Raw genomic sequence first — 22,974 nt, forward strand, 5'->3', positions numbered from 1 at the left:
AAATATTAGCAGGTTTCTACTTACTCATATAAACGTGCTGAATGTAAATACAGCTTGAGAATTGGACGCTGCCAGTATTTATGTAATCTCTCTGGAATCCTGGAACTCAAAGTTAGAAGTTGTACAGACCCCGTCTGGAAAGTCCTACCCTCTGCATTGCAGAAGGCCTCTCTCTGTTGGCTTTTCCCCCAGTATCCCAGGGGAATGTGCACCACGCTGTCTGTCGCTGTCACCTCTGCAAGAGGCCAGAGCTTGGAGATGAAAGGGTTGAAGGTTTGCCACAGGGCAGGCTCCAGGGCAGATGGGTGGAGCCTCAAAGGCTCAAGTCTAAAATCCCCACCTGGCTTGATTCAGAGAGAGACCCATTTGAAAAATCCCTAAGGATCAAAGGTATGCCTTAGAAACGGTGTTACTGTTTTGTTCTTTCTACATCTTAGCAAAACTAGCCTCTCCTGCTTTTTTTCTTCTAACTGTTGTAACTTCTCTTTCTTTTATATAGGAATGAACTCTTCATTTCCTTTCTACTTTGTTTTTTCTACTGCCTTCTCCCTATCTCACTGTCTGACACACCCAGTATTTCTGCTTCCTCATACTTAAGCTTAAATATGTCCATTTAAAGATTTACATTCCACGTAATTGTCTCCAACATCCTCAGAAAATTTTTCTGGAGTTCTCAGGTGTTCCTTACCTAATACATATAAGTTTGTTTTATATATATATAATATTTTTTTTAATTTACAAATGAATACCTTTCTCTTTATGATATAAGATTATCCTTATCTAGGTGTTTTGAACTCAAAACTGGTAGTTATAGATAAATCTCTTCAACTTAGAAAGAATCAGGTCCGTGAAAATCTTACTTAAGTCCCCTTAAGAAGAAGTTTTTTTCAGCCACGTATTTCTCTTCAGTATTGTGGTGTGCCTGTGAAGGATGAATCTTTTTTCGTTGCTGATGTTGTTACATTAGCTTGCTATATAATTACATAGGCAATGATTGCAGCTTTGAATATGGTAACAAATATCTTTCTGACTCTACAAATTAATTCAGTTTCTGGTATTGCATAAGAGGCACACTTTAAAAATAAATCACTCCTCCATGCTGTAGGGCACCTTTGCAGTTCATAGCCACGTGTACCGGAACTTAGATGCCTTTCAAAATATGGCAGATTTGACCTTGTATGAAACCAAAGTTTAAAAAGTTACATGGTAAATTTCATCCATTGCATACATTCATTTATCCAAGCAGAGCATAGCCCTATGACAGACTGCAGACTATTAAAAATATAAAACATGGGGGAAAATATATAGATACGTAGATGAGATAAATAGATGATAGGTAGATGATACAGATATAGCCCTATATATAGATATATAGATAGCATAGTCCTATGACAGACTAAAGACTATGAAACATGTAAAACATGGGGGGAAGTTATATATATATGTATGTATGTATGACAACATGGCCCTTACCATCTGGGAGCTTATAGTCTTTTGGGCTGTTAAAAACAGACGCAATGCAAAGCAATAGCAATACAGGACAGTACTGATAGTCTGTCAAACTGAATGTTACTAACATGCATTCATTCATTCAATAAATATTTACTGAAAGATTTCTGAACAAAATAGAGGCCAAAGCAGGAAGAAGGGTCTTCAGGTCATAGGATTTGTGATGGATCTGGAAGGACATATGTAGGATTTGGACTGAGGAGAGGAAAAGGCATTGGGCTTGGAATTGGAGTGAACTAAAAGCTAATTTTTGCATGAGGTCTACATATATACCAAGGTGCACAAGCCCCATCTTGTAGTTGCTCCACATGTACTTTTAAAACTAGTTCATAAAGTAAAGTAAATAATACAAAGCCTGGGATGCCAACCTGAGGGATTTGGACTGTAGGCACTGCGGAGCCCTTTAACGATTCTGAATGAGGATACGATATGGGAAAACAGTACTATGGGGAAGTAACCCTTTGGAATTTCATTGGATGAATCAAGAAGGAAAATTGAAAGGCAGTGACAGGAAAACCAGTTAGCCCATTCTAGTATTGCAGATTAGTGATGAGAACTAGAGTGGTGCCATTTGCCATTGGAACAGAACGGAAGGGACAATTTGTTGTAAACCTACGTGCCGAGTAATGGGGTTATTTGTACACACACTGATTTTTTAATGGAATTTAGTAATTAAAACAAATCACAAAAAAGTTATTCATCTACTCTTAAAGTTGTTTTTTGTGTATACATTCAGGCATTGTGATTTGTAGTTACTTGTTTTAAAGCTTTCAGTTGCTTCTCAAGAATCTTTGGTGATTATATCTTCATGGGTCCTAGGGAGAGCATCCTTTTTATAACCCATTTTTTTTTAACGTAGATATCTAAATGGTTTCAAGTGGATTTGAAAAGTCACAAAAGCCGCAAAGACAAAGCTTGTAGTTCTTCTAGTCATTAAAAAAATCAAGAGTCTCTTTCATGAGTTGAACTTTCCACCGATGCAGTTCCACGGTTTGGTGTAACTGTATGGCTTGTCACTCATGTGATAAAGCACATGGCTGATTACCGTGCTGTAAAATAAGGATAATAGACTTTGCTCGGTACTAAAGACCAGGAAGGAAGCAGAGAATTTTTTTTTTTTTTTTTTTTTTTTAGTTTTCTGTTTTGTTCAAAGCTTTATCCTGAAAATAAGCACTACATAATATTTTTTATTTTTTATTTTTATTTTTATTTTTTTTAACATCTTTATTGGAATATAATTGCTTTACAATGGTGTGTTAGTTTCTGCTCTACAACAAAGTGAATCAGCCACACATAGACATATGTTCCCACATCTCCTCCCTCCCGCATCTCCCTCCCTCCCACCTCCCCCATCCCACCCCTCCAAGCGGTCACAACTTTTTAATCTTGGTAGGTTTCCCTCATTCCAAAGCAGACTGCAGGGTGAGTAATCCTGGAAAAGCAGACACAGAGGTGAGGCCCAAGTGAATACATATTTTCTGACAAATCAGGAGGGGTTTTTTCTTTAAAAATGTGGCATAAATGTAATTTTACACTATAGCTGTTTACCATTTTGGTAGCTACATTTTGCCCCACTTTCTAAGAAATCAAACATCCGTGTAAATTGACAGTCAAGGCAAGATAACTCTCCTAAATCTTAAATTGAAAATTAAAATTTCTGCTTATTTGCTATTAGTTTTTACATAAGTTATTTTGAATAAGTCAATTTTTCTTTCTCCAGGCATTATGAAAAACCTACGTTTCAGAGTCATTACCGTGGTTATAGGTCTTTATTTTACTGGCACAATGACAAACCCATCAAGAAAAAGTATTTTCTTCAATTCCGAGTGCCAATGGAACGGATATCTTCTGACAAATTGTTCTTTTGCTGGAAAGCATGAAATACCTGTGGACATATCACAGATAGCAGCCACAGTGGATGTAAGTTCCAGTTTCTTTAGGGTTCTCTTACAAACTCGCATGAAAAAAGAAGAATGGAATATAAAACACCTGGACCTCAGTAACAATCTCATATCGAAAATAACCTTAAGCTCTCTTGCACATTTTCATGCTTTGGAAATATTAAACCTCAGCAACAACGCCATTCACTCCGTGTCATTGGATCTACTCAGTTTCAAGTCCTTGTGCGTGAAGCGCCACAGAGGCAGCTTAAGAAATGGGCTTCCATTTCTAAAGTTGCTCATTCTTCAAAGAAATAAACTCAGTCACATTCCCAAGGGTAAGTACAACTTTAAAAGATGGACTAGACCACGAAACGATGAGTATGTGGAGAGCTAATGTTTTATGTCAATAAGAATTCCAGGTTTGTTTTCAGTTTCAAGGAAACAGCTGAAAGCAAAGCAATTGGATCAGAGCAAATATAATAAAAGGAGTTTCTTAGTGGAATTTTAAGTTATAATATGTGGAATTTAAAGTCAATGTAATTTAATCTCCCATTGCTATAACTTACATTAATCTTATATGGATTTGTCAAGAGATACTAGGAAGTATTTAAGTACTAAATAATAATGTGTGATTTTAAATTACCTACTTTGATTTATGTATTTTTTATTACTAATTACAGAAAAGCACTGAGAAATAGCTAGTTCAGATGCTTTTAATATGTAACAATGCAAATTAAGTGTTGCCGTATTTATAATTTTTATTTTTACAGAATACATTTTACATCTTCTTATCTAGTTTTCCTCCAAATGTAGACTACATATATGCTAATATTATATATAAACTTCCTTATTATCAAATCAAAGTAGAACTCCTTAGCAGAAATCCACATACCCTCCTATTATAATAAATTCTCATCCATTCCAACACTCAATAACCTACATTTTGGAGTTCCTTAACTAATCCACCAATGTTTTATTTAGAAAATGTATCAGATTCATAAGCCAGAGCTTCCTTTTTATATTCAGGAGTGCTAGACAGTTTCCTTTCCCTGTCTATTTTCAGTCTTGGTCACTATTTGCTAAGTACTTACTTTATATAAGATCTTATGCTAAAAAAAGAAAGTGTAAGGATATTGTCATTTTTCTCCATCTCAAATTATGCATATTTAGTTTTTCTCATTTTCAGTTCTTTCATTTCATGCTTTTATTTTTTTATTTATTCGTTTATTTTTTGCTCTTTCTCCAGTATCTTGTTTTAAGCATAATTTTGACTATAATAGCCTGGCAGGTGAAGGGACTACTATTTCAGTCACCACATCAGCAGAATTGTGTGAGAAGGACAGGAGTCTTCTCTCCCTGAACTTTTCCATAAAAGCAGTGTATAGTATTTTCAGTGCAAAGTGTAAACTAATTGCGTTTTATTTTATGATTTTTATCACATTGTTCTTATTACAAAAGGAATGCCTGTTTTTTGTAAAACATTAGGAATTAAAGAAAAATTAAAAGGGAAACATTAAAGTCCCTCATGTAATATGTATTCTTCAAGTTTATTCTTTATGCCTACATATATATTTTTCTTTCAAAATTGGATTTACTGTCCATAATATTTCATAACATAATTTTATATCACAGAATATTTTGAACATCTTTACATAATTAAGCAATCTCATAAATAATATTTTAAATAGTTGAATAATTTTAATATATACATATATTATAATCTGTTCAATCAAACAACATTTAGATTATTTCCATTTTGTTTGCTATAACTCTGACAAACATCATTAAAGCTACACATATCCACATGATATAACTGTGTTTTCTAACTAGTATGGTAGATGTGAATCTCAGCCCACAAATTCAAGTGTACTGGAGATATAACCTTCTACTGTTTATAACTCAGCACAGTTTCTGATTCTGAGCCCCCATTTTGCTAGCGTCAGTTGTGGTGGGATGTAGGGGTACTTACACTTAACATCAGTTTTTCATGGGCTTTCCTTTATCTTTTCCTAGATTTATACCGCAGCTGTAGAATCTTATACCCTGACAAGGCATCAAAGTGTGTGTGTGTGTGTGTGTGTGTGTGTGTGTGTGTGTGTGTGTGTGTGTGTGTGTGTCCCTTACCCCCTCTAGCCAGAGAATGTTTCTTTTCAGTCTTTCAGTTTGGAGAAAATTCTTACCTGCTTTTGTTTCTTCAAAACTCTCTATCTAGATCTAGAAATTCCTTTCCTCTAAAGATTCAGGCCTTTGGAAAACAAAAGCCAAAAAGACTTGTAGTCGCCTCTGCTTGCCTCTGCTTTCTGCCTTGCGATGTGCCTCCCCTGGAACAATTAACACAGAGCTTTTAGTTTCTGCTTGAACAGAGAGAAAGGACACAAGGAAAATAGAGACAGGTAAAAGCTTAATATGTCAAAATATTATCCCACCATAACAGTAGATAGAGAAACGCTGACTATATCTCCTTAAGGCAGATGAATTCTCCAGAGCTAACTGGAGGTTAGGATGAATACATTTCATTTAAGGACCAAATATCCCTATAAAATGCAGATACAGTCCCATCCTCCTTTCCCAAGTTAAACTTCTGCCTCCCAGAATATCAGGAAATATGTTAAGCTTGCCAAGGAGGGGATAAAAAGATGTGAAATGAGCAAATCCTTTATCTGAAATTCTAATGGAATTCTAGCAAATAAAACCATGGAGTGATGAATGAAACAGTTTGATGATGGAGGTCCACTGTAAGCCCTGAATCTAATTGGATGTAATTCAGAGTTCTTTTCTCCATAGCATTTTGCGGTTTGAAGTGTTTTCCTGTAATCATCATACACTTTCAGTTCTTATTAGGGACTAGAGTCCCCTCTGGCGTCCCGTCCCATTTTATGATTCTGTGACTATGGCTGGGTAACTCTGACGTTGAAATCCCATTTTCGAGGGAAAAAGCTGGTAAGAGAGGTGCCCCCTGAAGTGCCATCCTATTCCTGACCTTTGTTCTTTTTTGATTCCTTTATCCTACGCCTTTTTAAAGGAAATGTCTAGATAATGTAATATTTACTCAGAACTGTGAGGATTAAAGGAAAGATGTATCTTAAGAACCTAACTTAACACAGTATTTGGCGTCATAAACAGTAGCTATTAAAACGTGAAAAGTACTTCATAAACTTCTAAAGTACTTTGCAAATATTAGTTATTATTACTCTCGGCACAGATTGAGAATAACAGTCTTTTAGAAACAAATGATAAATTTGTTTTTGTCTGAATCTCAAGTTATCTTTTAAAATGTTAAATAATTATTGCAGTAGATGTGACTCCTAGCCCACTATAATTCATAAGCAGAGAATCATTTGTATCTAACTATTTACATAGGTGTTTGCACTCATCTAAAGATAATTAATTAGAGATTTCTCAGAAAGCAGCAATCAAGCAATTGGCCTATAGCACCTTTATAAATCATGTTTCACATGTCTTAATATGGTGACAGTTTATAGAGCCAGTGAAAAGTTGCTTTGACTGTGGAAAGCCCATTTTTGTAAGGGTGAAAGATCACATTGACTAACCAGCCCAGTGTCAGCTGATTTCCTTTCTTGATGCTGATCATCTGTGATATTACCAATAAGCTTCATGTTGGGAAAACACCCAGAGGAGGTACCGGCCAATGCAATTCACAAAACAGAAGCCAGCCATGAATTTAACCTTCATGATCATTCCACCTTCCTCCCATATTCTTGGAGTACAGCATTAATAATGGAAAAATCAGTTTAAAAAAATTGAGAACAAGGGGATTGGTCTCCAGTTAAACTATCCCACTTTCATCAAGCAGTATTTCTGGAGTGCCCACAAAGTGCCTGAAAATGCACTCAGCACCAACATCTTACTGAGTTTCCAGTTAGGTTGAAAGACCAGATGTGACAGCCTCACATTAACATACTAAATTCCAGAATCCAAGAGATAAATATGTTATCAATGAGATGAAATAATACCTGATTTTTGAAACTGATGGAGGAGAGAAAAACATAACCAGTGTATTGTTGAAAAAAAAAGTATATTCTTTTCATTTGTAGGGAATTGAACCTTTCATCCTGATTACTATTTGGATTATGGAAATACCAATAACCAATGCTCTCAAAACCAATTCAGGTTCTAAAGTAACAAAATGAATGTATATCATTAAGCTAAAAGGTCAAGGTCTTTGGCTCATCTATATAAATTTGACCACATTAAGGGGCTGATTTTATGACTCAAATATCTTATCCAGCATCATTCCAGACTCTATTCCAATTCCTAATACTCTTTGAACTTGAAGCCATAACCCTTGAATATCATCATTTTATGTTATCAGATTATCACATTTGGGAGACCACTTAAGAAGTTCAGAGTCCAAAGGAATATTTCTAAGATGGTGTAGTGTCTGGGCGTGCCCTCTGTGGCTTTTTTTCTCATAGACACTGAGATAATTTCTTGGAAATAATGAAACTGCCTCTGGCATTTTAAATGCAAAGGCTTATCAAATTTCCTGCCTATGTGATCATCAGAAAGCAGTTCAATAAATAATCCCATCTCCACAAAAGTGCCTCCATATGCCTCTCCCAACATTTGACTCTCTTAAAACATAAAATGTACTCTCTGATGTCCAAGCCCCAGCTCTGAATGCACCTCACAACCTCTTTCACTCACCTGAATACTCCTCAACGTTGATTTGCCATGCAAAATATGTAAAAGAACGTATTCCGTTATTGAGAAACACAGCCAAGTGTCATAGAAGAGTTTACCCAAATTTTCCAACTCCATCTTGAGAGACCCCCAAACAAAAAGGTCATTTGCAGGACTCCACCATTTCTCTTAATAACATTGAACCTTAATTCTCTAAAATTGGAAGTAAAAGGAAAATCTTCATGTGGGAGGAGTAACTGAACTTCACAGTCTTAATTCCCATGTGCAGAAGTTTCCCTTCCTCTTGGGGATCTTATCTTGATATTAAGAAGGGAGTTAAATAAGAAGATATTCTTATAACTCTCCATGTTCAAAATCACCCCCATGCTTGGGCATGTTCTGGTCCCACTCTTCCTATTTACTCTTTTATTTTATCTTTTATACTCCTTGTATTACTCTATTTGCTTGTTTATTGACCTTAAGCAAGTCACCTAACCTATAAAAGCTTCCTGGTCCTTATCTTTAACTGGAGATAGTGATATATACAGGCTTGATGTGAGGGTTAGAGATAGCATTTGTAAAAACTATAACACACAGAGTGATGATATATGTAAAACATCTCTCATTGTACCTCGTACATAACAGGTGCTCAAAAAGTGTTAGTTCTCCTTTAAGGCCATTTGATCAGCCTGAGTATCTAATTCTGTTTCCCATCTCAGTCTTTGCTATAATAGTCATCACCTCCTTGATTTCTGGTACAATGAGTAACTGAAGGTGATTTTCATTCTCTTTCTACAACTGTTCAGAGTTTGTATAAAGTTCAGAGTACTCACCAACAATCTTGCACTACAGTTCATACTTCTGTAGGCCTGTATAATGTTGGAGGCCGCTGATTCTCCATGTTCTGAGTGCTCTGGTCTGTCCTCTGGCTCTCTGAACCACGCTGACCTGTGAGACCATCACCACTATCAAGATAACTATCCATCACCCCCCAAAATTTCCTCATGCCTCTCTGCAATCTATCTTTCCCACCCATCATCTGTCCGCTGCCCAAGTAGCCACTGATCTTCTTTCTGTCACTATCGATTCATTTGCATTTTCTATAATTTTATATAAATGCAATCGTTCAACACATTCTTTTATTTTTGATGTATCTTCTTTCATTCAGTATAATTATTTTGAGATTCATCCATGTTGTTGTATGTATTAAAATTGCATTCCTTTTTATTTCTGAGTAGAATTTCATTGTGTGGATACTCTCATTTACCTGTCAGCAGACACTTGGGCTGTCTTTTTTGGTATTACAAATAAAACTGCTAGCTAAAGGGATGGAGAAAGATACGCCATTAGAGAAACACTAATCTAAGGAAAGGTGGAGTAGCCATATTAATTTCAGACAAAGGAGACTTCAGGGATAAAGAAAGCACTACTTAATGATAAAGGGAAGAGTTCTTGAAGGGGATATAATAATTCTAATGTGAATACACCTAACAACAGATTGTCAAAATATGTGAGGAAAAACCTGACAGAACTGTAAAGAGAAGTGAGCAAATCTGTTACCAAACCTAACTTGCGTCTGCTGGCCCGATGTGCAACAAAGCCGATCTACTGGCACCGGGTTGTGGTGAAGGAGAGCACAGACAGCATTTACCTCAGGGTGCCGAGGAAGGAGAACAGGCAGCTCATGCTCACATGGCCTGAACTCCTTGATGGTTTTCAGAGAAGAGTTTTTAAAGACAGGGTGAGGGAGAGGGTCATAGGGTGTGTGATCCGCTCATGCGCAATTCTCTGATTGGTTGATGGCAAAGAAACAGGGTGATGTTTCAGGAATCATCAACCTTCTGGTTCCAACCATGGGGTCTATCTATGTGCTCATGGGGTCAGCATGCAGTTAACTTCCTCCACCTGGTGGGGGTCTTAGTATCTGCAAAACAGCTCGAGGCTATGACTCAGGATGTTATCTATACCCTTGAGGAGGAACTAAAGGTCATTGACTTTTTTTTATAGCTAAACTATTATTTTTTTTAATTGAAGTATAGTTGATTTACAATGTTGTTCCAATCTCTGCTGTACAGCAAAGTGACTCAGTTATACACACATATACATTCTTTTTTTATATTCTTTTCCATTATGGTTTATCACAGGATACTGAATATAGTTCCCTGTGCAATACAGTAGGACCTTGTTGTTTATCCATTCTAAAGGTAATAGTTTGCACCTGCCAACCCCAAACTCCCCCAGTCCGTCCCTCTCCCTCCCCCGCTCTCCCTTGGCAACCACAAGTCTGTTTCTGTTTTGTAGATAGGTTCACTTGTGCCGTATTTTAGATTCCACATATAAGTGATATCACATGGTATTTGTCTTTCTCTTTCTGACTTACTTCACTTAGTATGATAATCTCTAGTTGCATCCATGTTGCTGCAAATGGCATTATTTCATTCTTTTTTATGGCTGAGTAGTATTCCATTGTATATATGTACCACATCTTCTTTATCCATTCATCTGTCCATGGACATTTAGGTTGTTTCCATGTTTTGGCTCTTGTGAACAGTGCTGCTATGAACATAGGGAGGCATGTATCTTTTTGAATTATAGTTTTGTCTGGGTATATTCTCAGGAGTGGGATTGCTAGACCATATGATCATTCTATTTTTATAAACTATTATTATTTTGTCTTGCTTGACTGTTTTCCTTTGTTTCTACATTTTGTCACTTCTGTGATTGAATTTGCTCTTTGGAACTTGGGGAAGCCCTAGGAGGCTAAAGCTTTTCTACAAATGAGAGGCCAGGGACACAGGGGTCTGTCCCTGAGAAGGCCCTGCAAGGTCCAGCTCCATTTCAAATCCACTGTTACAGTGGAGATTTCAACACCCCCCTATCCATTGATAGAGACCAAACTAGACATGGTCTCCCTCTCCACTGAACTCCTGGGGTACTTATTCAATTCAGTTAAGTACTAAATATGATAGGGACCATGAGCTCACATCCCTGTACAGGTCAGGCAATTATCATGAAAATGTTAAGAAACTTCTTTCATATCAGCTTCTGTGTTGCATTTTTTTCTCAAGACCCATACATTTGCATATTAAAACACATAGGAATATTCTTCACTCCAGAAAGAAATGTATTTTCTCCAGAGCTGGGTTCCCAAGTTGGATGCCTCCTGACTGTAATGATGAAGCAGAATCCTGCTGGGGGTGGGAGGTGGAAGGGAGAATAGACTAAAGTGCCCAGGGCAGCGGGGCAACACACAGTGGCTCAGCAGTGGCTATTTATGAACCAATATGGAAGTATTTCTCACCAGCATATGCCAGCTGAATCTCAGCCTTGGCTCTCTCTCTCATTTTTTTTAAACATACAGGCTTCTTGGCCTATCCTTTGTCTTCCTATTTTTGATAGAGACATCATATTCTTCTGTAAGTGCATGCCCCATCCAAAGCAGGCAGCCCTCATTCAGCTCCAGCCAAATGTCTTGTGCCAGTTGAGACTTATTTTTCAAGAGAAGCTAGAAATGTACATGTTTGTATTGAATCTTTGATGTTGGCTCAACAACTTTTAAATCTCTGTGCAGGTCAAACACTGTGACTTCTAGCCTATTGAATGTATATTATATATTGGGCATTACAAGTGTTCACAAAGGTGTGAATTCTGCCCTGAAAGGACTAATCATCTGATGGAGAGGCTGACAAACAACAATTATTTTACAGTCAATAGTGGGGGTAAAACTGCTTTATATAACTAATAACTTTTTCTTGTGTGTGTGTCTTATCACGCAACCAGACACAAAGTTTCTCTGCTGTCTTTGTCCTCAGCACGAAGTGCCATGCTCATAATATTTTGACTGAGTTGTCATCCTTGTGGTCTCTTGCTTAGTCTGTGCAGCTGAAATGAGCAAATGAGAACATAGATGTGCAGCCATTTCATTTAGGTCATCATCTGTCTGCATAATTAGTCTTACAGTAAGTACTGATAATAGATAGTAGTGCAGATAGTAGACAAGGAACAAACCCTTCTGGAATTGAACCAACCTGATCTGCTATGTAGTAGTTTGTTAAAGACACAGACTATGTGTGAGAACAGAGCAGAAGGAAACGTAAAAATGCAGGGCTTCCATGTGAGACTCATATGGGAACTCAAATTTGGAAGACTGCTATGGCTGGCACATCATTCTCAACCTTAATCTTCAGTGCCAAATGGGCCTCATGGTTACTTCTGGAATCAAGTGAAATACAAAGGCAGAGACCAAAACTCAATTATATTATTTTGCCAGAAAATAAAACCTCTAGCTATAACATACTACCTTTGAAAAATATAAAAAATAGTTATAATATCAACAATAAGTAGTTAAAGGATACATCTACAAAATAGAATAAGAACATCTTAAAAGGGGAAGAATTCATCCATGTAAATAAAGCATCAAAACAACTTTTTCCTCTATAACCATAGCAAGATCATCCAGTTTTACCCATGGTTCAATCAAATAAGCAAGTATCATATTTACCGTTTCATTCAATCAAGGTTAAATTTTTGATTGATGCTTTTATTATAAAATTAGCACATGTTCATTCAAAGGAAGAATTCAAAAGTGTATAAAATAGAAGCATAGTTTCACCTCCCTCCACCATCCTACTTCTAAGTGTAGCTACCACTGGTAGCTTAGTTCATCTCCTTCCAGGCCTCTTTCTCTTCTCTCTTGAAACATATGTGTATGTTTGCATGTGGCCTTTTTTTCCAAGAACATTAGAATTATACTCTACTTTCCTGCAACTTAACTTTTCCTTTCTGTTCAGTTATTTCATGTTGATCTATCCCATTCTCTTTTAAGACTACACAGTATTTTGTAGTATTGATATGCCATCCTTTGCCCATTCTCTGTCGTGAACCATTTAAGTTGTGTCCAATTTTCCACCATTACAAACAATGCTGCAGTAAATACCACCAATTTATATTTCAATTTGCTTTTTAATTTTAACAGGGCTATGGAAACTGAAGTCATTACAGAGTTTGGATCTGTCATTCAATGGGATAACGCAAATTGGTTTGTCTGATTTTCATAACTGCCTGCAACTAGAAAACCTCCATTTAAAGAGCAACAAGATATTCAGAATTCATCCAGAAGCCTTCAAGGACCTAAAAAAATTACAGGTTAGAAAATAGTGTTTATAATATTTCAAATATGCAGAACTATAGGCAATTATATTAGAAGAATATTTCCATTGAAGAGTTTCTTCATGCCCAATAGTACTGGCTACCAATCGAAAAATATGTCTATTTTAAGATTCCCCTAAAAGAGCCGAAGTCTCTCTCTTGCCTCAAAAATCCAAGGCCTCAGTAGTGGACGTGAATGTGGACATTTTATTTGAACATGTATGCTCAGCAGCAAGAATTGGTACATTATTTTTCCTGAATCTAATTAAACCCAACTCCAAGCTGCCACTTACCAGTTGGCAAGAGATTAAATCTCGGTTATTAGCAAGGCTCCCTCCCTGAGCTACAAGGTCAGTCAAAGGTCCCTGGGGTTTTATGCAATTTGGGACTATATGGGCCTAAATGGGCTCTACACCCCATATAGCCCAGGACCACATGGACCTCTGAAGGCCAGTGACCCTGGTGCTTCCACACCAAAATTGGGCACAGAATAATACAAATCATAATGATATCCACTCATCCACACTTACCACGTGCCACATGCAGTTCTAAACATCAGAGCCAGGTTGGGGGGATCGACGTCACATTTTGGAGCCATGGTGCCTGTCTCTCGGGCACCTTGCAGTGAATCTCACCGAGGTCCTGACGGCTGGGAGTGTGAGTAAGCCCCAGAGCCCTGCTCTAGCTTTGGCAGCTTCAGCCCCTTCTCCTCCTAGCCCCTTCCTCCTCTCTCCTCCTCTTCGGGGAGATATTGTAAAATCTCCCCTCAGTGCTCCTTTAGAAACACCAGGACCTAGAGATGGCTTAGGAGAAGGTTGAATCCCCCGTCCCCGTAACCTGCACCACACACCCCCATTCTTTATATAGGCCAGTATCATCCAATAAAGCATAATGTGGGCCACATATGTAACTTCAGATGTTCTCGGTAACTAGATTTAAGAAGTAAAAGTAAGCAGGTGAATTTAATTTTACTAATATATTTTGTAACCCAATATATCCAAATATTATCTTTTACACATGTAGTCAATATAAAAATTATTAATGAGATATTTTCCATTCTCTTTTTTCATACTAAGTCTTCAAAGCCCTGTGTGTATAGCTGATGCTTGGTATCCAAGGGGATTGGTTCCAGGAACCCCATGGATACCAAAATCCGTGGATGCTCAAGTCCTTCATGTAAAATGGCATGGTACTTGCGTAAAACCTAAACACATCCTCCCATATACTTTAAATCATCTCTAGATTACTTATAATAATACAATGTAAATGCTATGTAAATACAATGTAAGTGCTATGTAAATAGTTGCCTGTGCAGGACAAATTCAAGTTTTGCTTTTTGGAACACTCAGAATTTTTTTTTTTTTTTAAACTATTTTCTGTCCATGGTTGGTTGAATCCGAGAATGCAGAAACCACAGATATGGAGGGCAGACCGTATCTTACCCTTACTGCACATCCCAGTTTGGACTAGCCATATGTCAATGATCGATAGCCATATGTGGCCAATGGCTGTCACCTTAGAGCACATCAATGCAGACAGCTGGCGTTTTCCCAGTTTTATGTAAGGTGCTCTTCGAGCATAGCTGCAAGACAAATGCCCAACCTCGCCCCCGCCCCTTTCAACTGGAATGGCCCTCCAAGCCCGTCCTCTCTCAAAGGGAGACTAGTGACGCAGTGGTGAGGGAGGTCCACTCTGCAGCCAGCTGCCTGAGTTTAACCCTAGGCTCTGCTGCTCACCAGCCACACAATCTTGGGTAAGTTACCGAATCACTCTGTGCCTCAGTTTTCTCATCTGTAAAATGGACATAAGTTGCTTCCTTTCTCATAGAGCTTTGTGAGAATTAAGTGTTTTAATCCATAGACTGTGCTTTGAACAGTAGTTGGAATACAGTAAGCCCTTTATAAATGTAGACTACATATAGAAATTCTAAAGTGGCTGCGACGCCCTACTCTTTTAACCTACAAATCTGATTGTAAGCTTTCACGACAAGGGCCTGGCCCCTGCTTGCCCCTCCAGCCTCATTTCAAGCCACCCTCCCCTTGCTGACTGCATTCCTGCCTGGTTTTCACCCCAAGCCCTCCCCTCTTGCTGATGCTTTTGCCTGGAAGAGCTAACTCTTACTAGCCCTCAAGGAAGCCTTCCCTGGGTCTCCAGATTGAATTAGTTTCCGTTTATACACAGGTATAGTAGACTGTGCTTTTTCCATATTGCACGTATGGACAGTGAAATTATTTCATTTTAGGTATGGTTTAGCCATTAATGCCTATATCCCCATAACCCTTGTACCAGACGGTGAGCTCTTTGAGGACATACATCATGGCTATTTTGTTTTCTAATGCTTAACATATGTCCAGTACATACCATGTATTTACAAACACTTGTTGATTAAACAAAGGAATGAATGGCTGGATGATGATCACGGATAGGTGTATTAGTTATCTATTGCTGAGGTCAGCAATCCAGGCAAGGCTTGGCTGGGGCCTCTGCTGAGGGTGTCTCAAGAGATTGCAGTCAAACCACGGAGGGCAGGTGGGCGACGAGCAGGCCCAGGGGCCGGGAGGCTGCGGGCAGTGGCGCTGGGCCCGGCGCAGCAAGAGAGGCCCCGAGATGCCGAGCAAGAGGAGGTACAACGTGCGGCTCCCACCGGCCCGATCAAGAAGATCGTGTAGACGGACGAAGAGATTGGGAAGGTGGCGGCGGCCGTGCCTGTCATCCTCTGTCGGGCGCTCGAGCTTTTCCCGAAGTCACTGTGGAGGAAGGCCTGCCAGTGACCCAGTCCTGAAACGCCAAGACCGTGAGCACAACCCCCCGGAAGCAGTGCAACGTGCTGGAGCAGCAGTTTGACTTCTTGAAGGTTCTGGTGGCGTCCATGCCTGACGTGTAGGGGGACGGGGAAGACAACCACGTGGATGGGAACAAGGGTCCCCGCAGGGGCCAGAAGAACGGTGGGGTGAGAAGCAAAGGCAAGGACAAGAAGCTGTCAGGGACAGGCTCAGAGCAGGAGGATGTCTGAGGATACAGACAGTGACGGGGAAGAAGAGACACCCCTGGCCCCATTCCAGGCCAGCCACCCCCCTGCCCGCTTCCAGAGCCGCCCCCCCCGCCGACACCCTTCATGCCCTTCACCTCGACTCTGCCTCTGCCCCCAGCACCCCACCGCCTGGGCCCCTCAGCACCTGAGGCAGAGGATGAAGAGGATTATGACTCCTAGCGCCCTCTGCCCCCCAGGCCACACCCCCTTTTAGCTGGGTTTAGTTGCTCTGGGGGGAAGGGAGACGTTAGAGCTGTTCTTAAGTTTATTAATAAAATAATAATAAAAGGGGGGAAATAAAGGCTGCAATCAAGGTGTTGGCCAGGGCTGGAGTCTCACCTGAAGGCCCAGGGGAGGAAGGATCCACTTCCAAGCCCACGTGGTCGTTGGCAGGATTCAGTTCCACGTGGGCTACTGGGCTTCGGGCGCCGTTCCTTACTGGCTGCCAGCCTAAGCCTGCCCTCAGTTCTGTGCCGTGTGGCCCTCCCCACAGGGCAGTTCACAGCATGGCAGCTCGCTTCAGAGCCCGAAGGAGAGAGGCTGCTAGCAAGAACATTACAGTCTTATGGAATGTAATCGTGGAAGGGACATCCATTGCCTTTGCCACGGTCTGTCGGTTAGAAGAGAGGCACAGGTCTTGCCTGTACTCAAGGGGAGGAGATTACCCAGATGGTGTGAATACGGGGGCAGGTTACTGGGGACCTGTCTGCCGTCGTAGTTATCAGAGCAGACGAGAAAGTCCACTTAACTTGGCAGTGCTCCCGGTTCACCACAAACAGGCTGTCGGATTGCCTGGGAACCTCATTTAGTATATTGTGTACTGATTATATTTGTATGTGTAATTTCCCTATGCCTGTTTTATTTCCTGTGCATTTTTATTGTGCTTTATAAGTCTTCTGCAGCTCACAGGTAATAGATGCTACAGGCAAACTAAAAAACAAGCCCAAGAACGTTCTGAATCATCTGTAATTCTAAATTACCTGAGCTGCCCAGAATCATACAATTTCTCTTTCTCTATTAACCCTTCTGCCTGTTCAGCAATAACTCTAAAAACTTCTTTGGGAACATGAGCATATTTGGTACCAGAAGTTCGAATATTAAAATGGATGTAGTTGCGTTTTTTCCCAGGAGACGTATTTAATACTTGCATTATATATTACGTGTCTTCCCACGTGGGGATCTTTTCAGAAACCAGATAGATTTTTCAAAGCATAAATTCATCATCATGTGGCGGTAGAATGAAATGTTTCGTTGGCATTTCAAATAAGCATTCCTTTTCTTCTGCCATTCTTCTTAGAGCAGTAATTTGTTAGCAACGTTATATGCTTCTCCCAATCTTTCTATAATGTACGCTCCTTTCAAATGACAGTGGATGGCCACTTCTTTAGCCAGATTGGACTATTCTGTTTTAATCTTTTCTCAGAAATTATTCCTCCTGAATCATTTGATTAGCTTTCTGTCCTCTCTTCTGTTTTGCTTTTAGTTTCGTGATTTATAGTATAATAGCTGCTAGGATGAAAAAAAAAAAAAAATGCAGACATGCACTAAGAAGAAAATACCCCCAAAAACATTAGAATATTTCACCCTGTTGTTGAGGAGGGGGTACATAGAAAACTATTGATCCTAGTCAAGGCCAGGCCAAAGCAAAGTTTTGTTTTGTTTTGTTTTTCCTTCCTGGTCCCAGTCTCCTACTTCCTATTTTTGACAGCCTTCCCTTGGGAGTCAAGAGTGCTTGGTTACTCAACAGTGCAAAGGTCCCCCTCACTACTGAGTCTTGGTTATGGTGCTGTTTGAGTGTTTGTCTGAGTAAGCTCTTCTCAGGAATTTATATAACCCAAGATGCCAATGCTGCTTTTTCCCTGATGTTTATTAAACAATTGACCTGAATTACATTCAGCCTCCATGGTTTTCATCCATGGCCCTCTTTTTTACTTTTCAGCAAGGTTTGCATTTATGATTTTCTCCCAAACCTCATGACCTGGCTCTGCGCATCCCTTCACTCCAGTGCAGTGGGAGCTCAGGCTCCGAGAGGCTGTGTTCTGGAGTGGAAGGCACACAGCTACGGAGCCAGATCAGGTCTCAACTCTGCCATTCACTCATTCATTCATTCATTCATTCATTCCTCCATTATTTTCTGAGCACCTGGGTACCAAGCCTTAGGAATAGGCATTATATGGGATATACTGTGACCTAGCCCAGTTTCCTCCTCTGTAAAAAAGGGGGAAATGACAAAGTTGTTGGGAGCAATAGAGATAATGCATGTAAAGCACCCAGTAGAATGCCTGGTACACAGCGATGCTCTGCAAATGGTAGCTAGAGCTACACCTAACTATGCTGTCCTGGCCACATCACACCACTGCCATATCCAGCTTCACAGATCCTACTCTGTGTTTTTAGAGTCACTGAATCCTTTTTGTTCCCCGGTTTCCCCTTCATTTCTGATGAGACTAGGAAAATTAGTCATTTTGTTTATACTGAGTAGCCATGGATGCAGAGAAATGTACTATTACCTTTAAGATAATACTTGATGCAAAAGAACTCTCTTTGCTACTTTTAGTCAACCGCAGTTCTTCTGGGCTCTGTGTCATCATCCAGTATCTCCTGCCACTTTGAAGATCACAGTGCTTCTAGACATTCTAGACCTGATATCTAATTCCAGACCTTGATAACAACTGGGAGTCCAGGTTATATCGAACAGTACAAATCACAGTTCATAGGAAAGAAGGAAGGGAAAATGATTGGGCATCTAATACAGGCACCATACTTAAAGCTTTCACATACATTTAATCCTCAGAACAACCCTGGGAGGTAGGCTCATTGAGAGTCAACAATTTGCCGAGTCTCACAGAATTCTTAGGGACAAAGCAGGGAATTAAACCCAGTATTCTGACTCTGAGATCAGTGCTAAATTCATATTGCTTCCATAGATATATAGACAGTATCTGTAACTAGTTTATTTTGTCTCCAAATGTCTTTATTCACAGACTGTCCTAAAGTTGTTTCTTCTCAATCAGGTTGTAGACCTCAGCAACAATGCCCTGACCGCCATCCTGCCGATGATGATGGTGGCTCTAGAACTTCCCCACCTGGAGGCTGACTTGGCTGGTAACCAGTGGCAGTGTGACTATGGCGTGGCAGTCTTCCAAAATGTTATTTCTGAATCCTGGAGAAAAAAGTGGAATGCAATTTGCAACAAGTCTATTGGTAAGTCAGTAGTGCCTCTTCTCTCAGAAATGGTTCCATTTAAACAGAAAAGAGCACATGAAAAATTTAGTCTCATTTGAAACAGTGACAGTCCCCCCAGAAGCAAGAGTGCTGGTCTATGGCATTAGTCATCCTTGGGCTGTATCACAGAAAAATCATTGGTACCTAACTGTTTTCCTCAGTTCATGAACGAGTTTCTTCACGTGGTCAGAGAAACCTAGCTCAGCTAGCTCATAAACCACTGGATTTGGTCAAAACCAGAAATTTCACAAAGAGAGGATTTTTTCCCTAAAGCCCCAAAATGTCATATTTTTATCCCAAATATTAACAAAATAATTGATCAAAGAAAGCACTTCTAAAACTTGAAACATAATTATTTAAAGTGCTGGCTAACCCTCTGGAAGTATAATCCTATACATATACAAAACACACATATTTCAAAAGTCTATTTTTCTTTGATTTGTTCCCTGCCACTCTCCCAAACTGCTAGAATATGTGACTGCAGTTGAATATTTTGGAAAGCTTTTTTTTTTTTCCCACTATTAACTATCTTGGCTAATTCTCAAACTCCTAACTGGGGGGGGGCGGGGGGGGGAAAGTCATTTTTTTAAAATGAGTCCTGGCCTCTGTTCTGTTCAGGACTGCTATTAAGTAGAGACATGGCCATGCTTGCCGGGTTTAGGAGAAATCCATGAAGATTAGAGAGAAGTCTTAATGGTGACAGCCACACTTGTTTCACTGCCCCGTACGAGCCACAGTGGCATTCTGAGTGTGGAGGGCAGAATGTCAGGAACCAGCAGAGAAACCTGAATATTTATGCTGTTTGCCAGCACTGAGGAATGGTGAGGAAATGATACAGCAAACACAGGTGTGGCCAAGGCAGATTCTGCAGAGGGTTGATGGAATGTTCTCGTAAATGTGCAGTAAGTAGGGAAGGCTGTGGAGAAAGGAGGAACGACGTGGCTGTCCCTACAGACTGGCTTCCTTTCTCCCGTGGGCAGCAGTCAGTCAGGAAGCCTAAGACACACAGTCTCCCGGGCCTGGGAGCAGCACACCCGAGCCTGAGAGCCTCGTGTAAGTGTGCACAGAGCCTGACACATGCTGTCGGCATCAACAACCAATCAAGCAATCAGCCAGTAAAGTTGCTAATCGTGTAATACCCACTTTAAATCTAGCTAGACGAGGACTGAGGACTCACAGATGCTTTTTAAACCACTGGAATCTCATTCCCGTGTCAACTCAGCGTGTGCTTTTACCCCCACTCTCAGGGAAGGAGGAGACCTACTGGTGGACGCCCACAAGGCGAGCATCCAGAGAGACCCACCTTCCTCACAGTAATCTGAATCGTATGAAAAGCCTCACGGCGACGAGCAAAGCTGAGAGGCCCTGGGAAGTGCGTTTTTCCACTCTGCGCAAGAAGGACCCTGCGGGCTCTGATACCAGTGAGGGGCAGAGACGGCTGCCAAGAAGGGTTAGGAGCGCCGGGGATGTGCAAGCTGCTGGCGGAAGGGAGGACGCTTCCCAGGACCTGGCCCTGGCCGTCTGCCTGTCAGTGTTCGTCACGTTCTTCGTGGCTTTCTGCCTGGGGGCTTTGGCGAGGCCTTATGTGGACAGACTGTGGCAACAGAGATGCCGGAAAAAAAGTCCAGGTTCAGGGAACGTGTATTCAAACCAGGGCTTCTACGATGAAATCGTAGCTGTAGGGAACATGCAGCAGCCAAGGATGGATCTGCGCCAAACTTTCCACGGTCCAAACCTCTGTGAGAACCAAGCCCCACACGCGGCTGTCAGTCCTGCGAGGACGCTGGCACCGAGCAGCAAGGAGGCTGGCGGCCGGCAGGGTGGAGAACGATGCCGGGACCACACTGGGGCAGGAAGCGGGAAGGATAACGTGCTTCCAAATCACGGTGCAGCCCGGCCCGTTCTCCGCGGACGGCCGAATGCTGATGATACCCAACTAATGCCGGCGGGACAGGACTGCATCTACAGGTATGATATTCCTGGAGAAGTAAATTATGACACCGTGGCCAGGGAAGATTCCCTCAGTGAGCGTTCAGTGGGCATCCCTGCCGTGGCTGCCAGATTACAGACAAGCCCTGGCTCAATCCGTAAGGATTCCAACGAATTAGGCCCACCCCTCCCCAGGGGAATGACCACGCCTGTCTCCCAAATGGTGGCGCGTACAAAAGCGCTGAGGACTGGAGAGAAGGAGGGGAGAGGGGGCACTCCACACTTCCCTTTGGAGTTTTCTAAGGAGAATGTGCTGAGCTCACAGCAGCAAAGGCTAGAGGGCGCCGGTGACGAGGAAGAGCCCCTCGCCCACTGCGGAGCGGCCACGCTCAATGACCCAGGAACCACGGACCCGTCCCCACCCGTCTTCGCTCCGGGCTGGGGTCATGACCTGCATGTGACTCCTGCTAACAAGGAGCTAGCACAAAAGGACACTCCTGACGCTCAGTACGAGTTGGACACCGATTCTGACGAAGGGTCTTTATTTACTCTAAGTTCAACAAGTTCAGAAGACTGGAGAAATGTGGCTGAAGCAGAGGCACGTGGCGAGGAGAGCTGCAGAGCCAACGAGCCCCTGGGGGACGAGGACTCAGGGGAAAGGAGGGACAATGTCGTGTCATTAGAGAGTCTTGAGGACAGCATCGCCTTCCAGAAGATTCTGGGGAAATGTGAGAATCAGGAAGATCGTTATGGAAAAACTCTCATTTCTGATCCAGACTACGGTTTGTACGAGACTCATCCGGAAAGTGGCTCTAACACCAATAAATTTGAGGATCCCTTGACCTTGCCCGTGTCACTGGGCAACAGTCCTTGCAGTGATGAGATCCCAGGCATGTCCATTGACGACTGTGTCACAGCTCTTCAATCCAAGGCAGCAGAGTGGCAATGCTCACTTAGAGACTTGGAGTTTTCAGTTGTGGATGTTTCACCACAAACGCCAACACGTTCTGCTGAAGTTCCCTCAGATCCTGATGAGAGTGTCTGTGGTGAAGGAGATGCAGACATTTGTAAATATGAACCTTACGTTCAGGGAGTAGACACAGCTCAAAGCCATATTCCTTCCAAGATCGCTGTGGGGAAAAGCTTAAGACCCTCACGACAAGATTCTGAAGAGGACAACATGAATGGACACTGATGAGGGGTTTGTATGTCCTCTTGAGGACAGTGATTCCAGCAAGGTTATAAGCCAAACACAATTGTTACACTCCTGTGGTGATGAACCAGATCTTCAGTGTGAGAGGGGGTGGGGTGGTGGGAGGGGTATTTTGAAGATGGTGTCAGGAGCTAGGTACCACTATTACAGATGCTTCCAAATGAAACCAGTTCACTAAGAACACGGGAGCCCTTCAGTGACAGAGACTGGGGTCAACATCCAGAGCCGAATCAATGAATTTGATTCTCTAAATTCTCCCCTATGTTCAGTTAATTCTAATATAAAACCACCATTCACAAGACATAGATCATTTAGGTAGGAAAGCACTGAGATATTTGAACATCAAAGGTTCCAATGAATAAATTTTACATTAAAACTGAACACGGATGATG

The 22,974-nt window shown here is 41.1% G+C and overlaps 1 protein-coding gene and 1 pseudogene across 2 annotated transcripts; both read left to right on the forward strand.

The window, feature by feature from the left end:
- The first annotated feature begins 65 nt into the window (after positions 1 to 65).
- LRRC66 (leucine rich repeat containing 66) lies at positions 66 to 22,668 on the forward strand. Of its 2 annotated transcripts, none has more exons than XM_068542986.1 (5): positions 66 to 390; positions 3,230 to 3,727; positions 13,012 to 13,181; positions 19,230 to 19,419; positions 20,688 to 22,668. In XM_068542986.1, the coding sequence occupies exons 2-5, from the start codon at positions 3,235 to 3,237 to the stop codon at positions 22,562 to 22,564; spliced, it is 2,730 nt and encodes a 909-aa protein (XP_068399087.1). In that variant the 5' UTR covers positions 66 to 390; positions 3,230 to 3,234; the 3' UTR covers positions 22,565 to 22,668. The 2 variants fall into 2 exon arrangements, with proteins under 2 accessions (XP_068399087.1, XP_068399088.1); XM_068542987.1 differs by lacking the exon at positions 66 to 390 and adding an exon at positions 11,608 to 11,755 and having other exon boundaries at positions 3,643 to 3,727.
- On the forward strand, positions 15,792 to 16,395 carry LOC137763751 (dr1-associated corepressor-like; annotated as a pseudogene).
- Positions 22,669 to 22,974: the final 306 nt, after the last annotated feature.

This window comes from Eschrichtius robustus, chromosome 4, assembly GCF_028021215.1.
Source record: "Eschrichtius robustus isolate mEscRob2 chromosome 4, mEscRob2.pri, whole genome shotgun sequence".
NCBI classification, from domain to species: Eukaryota; Metazoa; Chordata; class Mammalia; order Artiodactyla; family Eschrichtiidae; genus Eschrichtius; species Eschrichtius robustus.